The 9,771-nt window shown below is 37.4% G+C and overlaps 1 protein-coding gene across 1 annotated transcript; it reads left to right on the top strand.

Moving 5' to 3' along the window:
• The first annotated feature begins 4,496 nt into the window (after positions 1–4,496).
• LOC145665270 (uncharacterized) lies at positions 4,497–9,036 on the top strand. Its single transcript, XM_081732564.1, has 3 exons — positions 4,497–4,800; positions 4,984–8,646; positions 8,993–9,036. The coding sequence occupies exons 1-3, from the start codon at positions 4,497–4,499 to the stop codon at positions 9,034–9,036; spliced, it is 4,011 nt and encodes a 1,336-aa protein (XP_081588690.1).
• The last annotated feature ends 735 nt before the right edge of the window (positions 9,037–9,771 follow it).

The following is a 9,771-nucleotide window of genomic DNA, read 5'->3' as shown; positions in this document are numbered from 1 at the left end:
GTTACAGCATACATGAAATGCTTGAGAGATTGATAGAACAAAGAAGAGCTCTTAACAATGAATTATCAGATAGAAATGTAACAAAGAGTCAGATTGCAAGAAGTTTAACCCTTTAAGGATGTCCAAAATTTTAGACTTTCACTCAAACAGCTACTGCTTCCTTACTATTTATCGTAGGATCATGGTTCATACCTCGTTTTTCTCACGATAGAGCATACTTACCAACGGTACCACGTGTCGGTATCATAAACCTTAACCGGAAAATCGAAAAAAAAAACGGAATTTTTCTGAAAAAAATCACCCCTTCGTAACACTTGCGCCCCTCGGGCCCGTCCCCGGTTTCACGTAGGGATCTAAAAAAAATTGATAAATACCCAAAGGTAGGTCTACACACAATCCTTATGCAAGTTTCAATCTGATATCTTGAAAACTAAAGGCGTGAAAAAGTTTTGAAATTTGCCTTAAGAAAAAAAGTCACGTCCCTTCGCACCACTTGGCGCCGCCAAGTTGACCATCCGGTTCCAAAACGCATCTGCGGTGTTCTTTGGTCCATCCTTGACTTGAAAAATAAAATAAAAAATCCCGGCTTAAATACCTGTTACAGAACCTAAATAAGCGGTCAAAGACGATAGTACGCCATGGTATATAAATATACCAGAACTCTTAAAAAGATTAAACTTCCTACAGACTAGGGATGACCACATTTTCAGGGAAAACGGAATATAATTCTTCCGGAAACTGGAAAATTAGAAAGGAAAGACGAAAAATTTTCCGAAAAAACGGAAACGGAAAATTTTCCGGAAAATCGGAAGACGAAAAGTTTTCCGGAAAAACGGAAACGGAAAATTTTCCGGAAAATCGGAAGACGGAAAATTTTCCGGAAAAACGGAAACGGAAAATTTTCCGGAAAATCGGAAAACGGAAAATTTTCCGGAAAATCGGAAGACTGAAAATTTTCCGGAAAAACGGAAACGGAAAATTTTCCGGAAAACGGAAAACGGAAAATCGGAAAACGGAAAATTTTCCGGAAAAACGGAAAACGGAAAATGTGATTTCCGGAAACCGGAAAACTCTTTTTCCGGAAATTGCCATCCCTAATTCAGGGTACAAGGGAATAAAGTCTCATTACCGAAAATTGTGAGGAAAAGGACATAATTTTTACGATACATTTAAGTATATTGAATATATCTTAAATATATTGAATATGCATATTTAAGGTAATATATTTTGTGAACATTTTCCACAAACTTTTCTTCCTCAGTACAAAGGGTCAAACAAGCTTTAAAACTGCAAGCTAAGGCAATTTTCCTTTGCTCACTTCTTTGTTGAACAATTTTCCTCCGGTACTCTTACTTCGAAAAATCAATTATAATTAACATTAAATTGTTTAATGTTTAAAAACATCTGTTTACATTCATGTAAATAAGTTAATCCAATAATCGAGATTTGAAAGCAATTAGATACAACCATAAGTAATTACATAAGAATTGTAAAATAACAATGATTATTAAAAAAACTGTTATAATGAAAATTTCAAATGAAACAGTAAATATCTATTCTTCGGTACTTTGTTCCCATGATGTTCGGCAGGTACTACTAAATCTTCTGCTTTCAAAGGCTCCAACCTGTCATGTTATGTCACTGTCTTGACGTACGGTACAGCATTCATGCTGTTTTTTTATATATATAAAAACTTATGGACTGTGAGCTGTCTCTTCATACTCCTTGCTCGGTTGCTACATAAATTGATGCACCAATGATGTTTGTTTTTTCTCCTAACCTCCCTTCTCCGCAATTACAGAAGAAAGACTTCTTCTAGCTCTTTACTAGTGGGTAACGTTCCCATTATAGCCGACACGTTCCCACGTTGAATGGCTATGCTTATGCGTTGAATCAGGAAACTTTTTGCTCGATTATCTCCTGATTTAATTGATAGACGGTGGCCGATTTCTTTTATAAATTTGAGGCCTCTTTCTTCCCAAGAACCGCTAGACTCAATTGCTATTGCGACAAAGCAATAGTTATCGAGTAGATTGCTATATTTATTCCTTTTTTCTTTCGCTCTTCGAGCAGCTACGAGTCCAGCTTGTACTGAGGCATATTGTAGTTGGAGGGGCATAGGTGTCTGAACATGTGAAGTCCCAAATCAATGCCTTTCCTTTCTTCCAAGGTACTAATGTCATACCATCGGGTCTTTTTCCGTCATATCGGCTGCATCCAATCGGTTCCCTCACTGCTGGGATCCCTGCTGATATTAATGTTCTTAATATTATATCATTTACACTTGAATGACGTGGGTGTCTGCCTGCGCTGCTTTTGCACGACAAACCGTGTAATCCTTTTTTATCTACAAAGGTGTTACAAATGGGGCAGTGGTGTGGTTCACATATATCTGCTCCCAACCGTAGTGCAACTGATACTCGGAAGCTCTCATTGGATAGGTGTAGGCCCAGAGATGGTGATGGTAGAGCTTGAAGCCATGCTCCGTTTTCTGGGGACATGACCGCTAAAAGTCTGGCTTTATCTTCGATGTTATTTGTAGTCTGCAATAAAGAAGCTGCATGGCAATTAACGATGGGCTCGTCCCAAGCCGATTGATTGTTACGTTTTTCGAGAGCCGGAGGGTCTAACCCAACTAAATTTGTCTATTTAGCTATGCAGTCCATCACATCTGGATTGGTGATTTCGTCGTTATCCCATTGAAGAAGTGAACTAACTATTTGACTTGCACCGTAGAAAGACGCTAAAAAAGACGAAATAGCCATATCTGTGGCGCGACGGATTCCAAGGCCTCCATTTTTGACTGGTAAAGAAGCTTGTATCCACGAGTTGTTATTAAGAGAACAATTGAGGATGGATTCCAGACCAGTTTTAAGAGTATCGTCATACTTTTCCAATAGGGCATCTTCCTTCCAAGATGGAGAGCATCGGAGGAAATAAAATAATCTCGGCATTCCAAATGAAGCCCTTAACAGATAAAAAGCAGAATGGGCTGAAAGCTTGGAAAGTCGTGACATAAAAAATTCTAGTTTGGAGGTTTTGTCTAGTAACATTTTGCTCCGTGCCTCTGTTGAGATAGCTGAACCTAAAAGCTCTGCATTACTTCGTGTAAGGAGCTGAATACCAGGTGCTGATTTATTAAAGATATCATAGAGGTTCTTAATTTGTTCTTCTGTAGCACCGAGGAATCCTACTTCGCATTTGGAGCAATTTAGCGATAAGCCAATTGATGATGCGTGTGTACGAATGTTGTCTAATGTTTGTAGTATTACGTCTGTATTTCCAGCTATTGTTCCATCATCCAAATACCAGACATTCAGCTCTGCGTTTATGTTATTAACAATTGGCTGGAGAGTCATAGCAAACAGTGCTGGACCTAACGGATCACCTTGTTGAACACCTCGCTGTGATAGAATAGTGTTATCTCCTATATATAGGTTGCTTGGTTGAGAATAGCATTGAGAGATGTACGAAAAATATGCTGGAAAATTCTTTTTAACAGATAGCAACATGGAATCTCGATTTAATTCATTGAAGGCATTTCTGAAATCGATTTTTAAAAATGCTTTCACTTGGGTGTGCGTAGTAGAATAATATGTGCGGGCTGCATGTACTGCTGCTTCCGCCCCAAATGGGACACAGACTCCTAGTTGGTGTGGATATAGTATGTCGATAAGTGATTCGCGCATCTTGTAGCAGATTATTTTGGGCGACAATCGTCTCCAAATATTTCCCACGGCTATTGGCCGAATTCCTCCGCTTTTTTTCTTAAGGGCAAGTAACGACGCACCGAAGAATATCGGTCTCAATGTTGTAGGTACATTTCCCGATATAATGAGGTGTTAAGTCTTATATTATGTAGTAATATTTTCTAAGCACTGGAAACACTGTTTTTACGAAATTTAGATTTCATTTGTTATTCAAGATGGAAAGTGTTGAAGAGAGAAGGTGCATAAGGCACGAGGCACGAACATTTCTTCCAGAATTGTAAAGTTAAGTTTGTTATTTAAGTGCAATGAACACAGTGAAGTTGTTATATGTACTTTGTGGTTTATTTTAAGTGTTAGTTAAAAACCAGCAATTAGTAGGGTATAATAAAAACTAAAAACAAGTATTGGAAGTTTCCATTGTTAGAAGACAGTCCATTACCAGTTAAGTAAATGGCGAACATTTAAGAACGTAAGCATAAACAGTTTTTTTTTGGTCCTCCAGTGCCGAATGGAGGAAGTGTTGTGCCAAGAAAAATAATAAGTGAATCATTCAAACATTCATATTGACTATGTGTGTGTAAAGACAGTGAGTGTTACGAATCAGAAGCAAAATTGACCTAGTGGACTTATCACGTACGCGCCTACGCATTCAGCTGTGCATTGCAATCTGAAGAAAAACAAAGGCGCAATGTAGCAGTCACGTAGCTAAGTATATTTTTTTTGTTTCTTTTTTACTTGTGTAAAGATCTGTTGTTATAAGGACTTCAGGTAGAAATATCACAAGCAATGGATTCAAATACAAATTCTCTTATAAAGGCAAGAGGCCTAGCTAAAGCTTCACTTACAAGAATGAAAACATTTGTTGAACAATTTGGAGCAGGTGGTGATGTAATGCAAATTAAAGTTAGGTGTGCACGTTTACCCAATATATTCAAAGAATATGATGAAGTGCAAAAACAGCTTGAATTAAAGGACGGAAACGATGAATATACACAGGATAGGGAGTTGTTTGAAGCTACTTACTACGATACTCTTGCAAAAATGACGTCAATTGTTGAAACAGCTGAGAAGGCTAGTAGTAGCAATAGAAGTTCGTCAGATGATTCAACCGCGAATACAGGGTGTCTAAAATTACCAGTCATAAAGCTACCAACATTTAAAGGTCAAGTTATAGATTTCAGACATTTTCATGATACTTTCAGTAGTTTGGTTGTAAACAATCAGAGTTTAGATGATATTCAAAGATTTCATTATTTGTTGTCCTCATTATCAGGTGAAGCAAGCAAATTAGTTGAGAATATACCAGTAACAGGTGAAAATTTCAAACTTGCTTGGGAAATGATATGCAAAAGGTATAATAATCCAAAGCTAATAGCAACTGCTCATGTAAAGGCATTGTTTTCATTACCGACTGTCAGTAAAGATTCAGTGGCGGACTTAAGGACATTATTAAATCAAACTATAAGTAACGTAAATGCACTTAAGGCGTTACAGTTAGATAATCCTTTGGAGGATATATTGTTATCGCACCTAGTTTTGGAAAAGCTAGATGAACAAACACGTAAAGACTTTGAAAATCAAACAAATAGGGAACAGTTTGCTAGTTTAGAAGAACTTCATGTATTTTTAGAAAATAAATGCCAGGCCTTAGAATTGGTAAAATCTACGCAATCAAAGTCGCATTTCAGTAAATCCAATGTTGTCAAGGAAGTAAAAAATGCTAGTCAATCTTATGTAAGTACTAATGTTTTGTGTTCGTTCTGTCAACAAAGTCATGCGTTGCAAAAGTGTAATGAGTTTCAGAAATTAAGTGTATCCAAAAGATTAAGTTTTGCGAAACAAAACAAACTTTGTTTTAATTGCTTGAAAGTTGTCAACCATGTAGCGAAAGATTGTTCGCTAAATGCATGCAAAATATGTAATCTCAAGCATCACACGTTATTGCATAGTGATTTTAAGAAATCAAAGCCTAATCATGCTGTAAGTGTTGAAAATGATTCTGTTACGGAACCTGTAGGTGAAAAGTCAATGTCTCAAGGACAGGAAGTTGTTAATACTAGTACTTATTGCTCTGTGAAGCCTAAAAGTAATGTGCGTGTTTTACTTTCAACTGCAGTTGTTCAAGTTAAAGATTGCAATGGTAAATTACATATGGTTAGGGCTTTGCTTGATAGTTGTTCCCAATCTCATTTTGCAACAGAATCTCTCATTCAAAGGTTAAAATTAAAGAAATATCCTATGAATGTTCCTGTACAAGGTATTAATAATGTAAGTTGCAACGTTAAATACGGAAGTAAGTTACAAGTATTCTCTGCTGTAAGTGATTTTAGTGTAGATGTTGAGTGTTTTGTATTGCCAAAAATAGCGGGAAATTTACCTGATGCTGATATTGACATTAAAGAATGGAACTTTCCACCGAATTTACAGTTAGCGGATCCTAATTTCAACAAGTCTGGTAAGATTGATTTGTTGTTAGGTGCTGGAATTTTCTTTAGTCTACTCAAAGCAGGACAACAGGTGCGTCCAGGAGCATTTCCAGTTCTCCAAAATACAGAGTTAGGATGGATAGTTTCAGGACAATATCAGATGCCAAAGCACAACAACTTCACGCCAGAACATCGAACATTCTTTTTGCACAACAACGATGATTTAAGCCATCAGCTGCAGAAGTTTTGGAAAATAGAAGATATTCAAGAAACTCCTGTATCCAAAGAAGAAAGGGAGTGCGAAGAACATTTTATCGCAAACACTAGAAGACATTCAACAGGACGCTTTATAGTGAGATTGCCATTCAAACAAGAAGTGACCCAGTTAGGTGATTCTTATAAGACAGCTGTTCAGCGTTTACAACAACTAGAAAAAAGGTTAAATAGATGCCCCAAGTTACGCACAGATTATGTGGCATTCCTTGATGAGTATGAAGCTTTGGAACATATGAAGGAAGTAGAAGGCAACTCTAATATTACTCAAGGATATTACTTGCCTCATCATCCAGTTATTAAGGAAGCTAGTACTACTACGAAGACTAGAGTAGTATTTGATGCATCCGCATGCTCAACTAGTGGCATTTCACTGAACGATGTTCTCAAAGTTGGTCCAACTGTGCAAGACGATTTGCAGTCAATTATATTAAGGTTTCGCACCTACCCTATAGCTTTTACTGCAGATATAGAGAAGATGTATCGACAGATTTTGATTGATGAGCGTGACTGTAAATTCCAGAAGATCTTGTGGAGAAGATCAGAAGAAGAACCCATTAAGGTATATGAATTAAAAACTGTCACATACGGAACAGCCTCAGCGCCTTTCCTTGCTACTCGCTGTCTCCAGCAATTAAGTGCAGAAGAAGCTTGTGAATATCCGAAGGCAGCTCAAATTCTCAAGAATGACTTCTATATTGACGATTGTATTTCAGGGGCTGAAAGTGAGGAGGAAGCTTTAAAGATAAAGGACGAATTAATACAAATGCTACAAAAGGGTGGTTTTTTGCTAAGAAAGTGGTGTTCCAACAGTACTGAGTTATTGGAATCCATCTCTGAAGAATTGAGAGAAACACAACTTCCATTACGCTTAGACGATAAGGGTCAAATCAAAACATTAGGATTACTTTGGCATCCAGCAACTGATCAACTTCAAGTGATGAATGGATTCACTCTAAATCAAAGGTCGAATAATAATTTAACAAAACGCAAGATGTTGGGTATTATTGCTTCAATCTTTGATCCGTTGGGAATTGTTAGTCCAATAACAATCGTATGTAAGATAATTCTTCAAGATCTGTGGCAAGCAGGATTGGAGTGGGATGAAACACTTCCTAAAGAACTACAGCAAAGATGCAAGACAGTACTTGAATTCATTCCTTCATTATCAGATATCAGTGTAGACAGAATGGTTCTTCAGTTGGGTACCTTGATAGACATTCAAGTTCACGCTTTCTCAGACGCTTCAGAAAAGGCTTATGGGACATGTGTGTATTTAAGATCCGTCAGCAAGGATGGTCAAGTTACTTCGAAGTTATTATGTGCTAAGTCCAAAGTGGCGCCCATAAAGAAGATTTCCCTGCCTCGCTTAGAGTTATGTGCGGCAGTGTTATCAGCAAAACTTGTCAAAAAGGTAACTAAGGCATTAAAACAACGAATATCCCAGGTGTATATGTGGACAGATTCTATGGTGGTCTTAGCATGGTTAAGAGCAAGTCCAAATAGATGGAAAACATTTGTTGGCAATCGAGTTGCTGAGGTACAAGAAGTGGGAGGGGAATGGAGACACGTCGCTTCAAGTGAAAATCCTGCAGATATTATATCAAGGGGAACAAGTCCTGACAAGTTAATACATAATAATTTGTGGTGGAACGGTCCTCAGTGGTTACAGTGTTCTTCACTTGATTGGCCTAAGACGGAGCCTGCCCCACTCAGAGAGATTCCTGAACAGAAGAAATTAAAATCAAGTTACTTAGTGACAACTCAAGATAATAGTATGATCGAAAAATTCTCTACTTTGAACAAACTACAGAGAGTCTTGGCTTATTTCATGCGGTTCTCCAAGAATGCTAAAGTAGAGGCATCAAGAAGAAATGTAGACGTTCTTACTTTGGAAGAAATTGAAGAAGTTTTAATCAGACTAATACGAGAAGATCAATTCAAAGATGGCAAAGGATCCAACAACATCAACAGTTTTGGAGAAGATGGTATATGGAATATTTGTCACAACTACAAGGAAGAAATAAGTGGAAGAGAAGCTGTGCAAACATACAGCCAGGTCAATTGGTGGTTCTCAAAGAAGATAAGCTACCTCCTCTATCGTGGAAATTGGGAGTCATCACTGAAGTGCATTCTGGACCTGACGGTTTGGTTCGAGTGGCTACTGTTAGAACTTCCAATGGTTTATATAAACGCTCAATTAGAGGACTTTGTGTTTTACCAAATAATGATGAATCGTAATGTCATTCATGTTAAAGTATATTTATTTCCTGTTTTAGTCTATTTTATTTGTTGTTATGTAAAGTTTGTTTTCTTTTCTTTTTTTAAAAAAAGGTCTCTAGCCCTTTTTTGGCGGGCGGCATGTTAAGTCTTATATTATGTAGTAATATTTTCTAAGCACTGGAAACACTGTTTTTACGAAATTTAGATTTCATTTGTTATTCAAGATGGAAAGTGTTGAAGAGAGAAGGTGCATAAGGCACGAGGCACGAACATTTCTTCCAGAATTGTAAAGTTAAGTTTGTTATTTAAGTGCAATGAACACAGTGAAGTTGTTATATGTACTTTGTGGTTTATTTTAAGTGTTAGTTAAAAACCAGCAATTAGTAGGGTATAATAAAAACTAAAAACAAGTATTGGAAGTTTCCATTGTTAGAAGACAGTCCATTACCAGTTAAGTAAATGGCGAACATTTAAGAACGTAAGCATAAACATGAGGTGTAACAGTTCTCTGATAACATTGATAAGCTGGTCTCTAGATTCATAATCGTGTGATAGAACTAAATCTTTTAGAATTGAAGCTCTGAGGCTATCCATTCCACCGGCGGACCCAGAAGGAAAAGATTTAATTGTTTTCAATAATTCAGCTGATGATACTCTAGTTGCTGATTCTGATGCCTCTGGAGGTTCAGGGATGGCTAATAAATGTGAGTGAGCTGGATGTTTTGCTCTGAGTGCTTCTAGCAATGAATTATCTGGAGTTGCTATCGAGTCTTCGGATGTTAATAGTCTTACTGCTCCTCTAACATCACCGTCCGATAGTTTATTTTCAATGTTCTTGCTGTGGAATGATGTGGATTTTGACAAATCACGAACTTTGTTTAATTTAATTAATTCGGCTGACAAAGCTTCTCGATGATTATCCGACCAGTTTCGTATTCTTTGCTTCACCCATGTGGTGAGGTTGGTAACTTTTTCGGCATATGGAGGAATACAGAGAACCATATAAGGGAAGATTAAAAGATCTAGCCAAGCATCAATACTATTAGTATTTGTGACCTTTTGTAGAACTTCACTTAAGGAGTGAGCCATAGCTGGTCTGGCGCCCCGGGGAACTCGTCGGAGTGTAGGAATATGGGACT

The sequence above is a fragment of the Thermobia domestica genome, chromosome 11 (genome assembly GCF_964235325.1).
Source record: "Thermobia domestica chromosome 11, izTheDome1.hap1.1, whole genome shotgun sequence".
NCBI classification, from domain to species: Eukaryota; Metazoa; Arthropoda; class Insecta; order Zygentoma; family Lepismatidae; genus Thermobia; species Thermobia domestica.
This window is presented reverse-complemented; position numbering and strand designations above follow the sequence as displayed.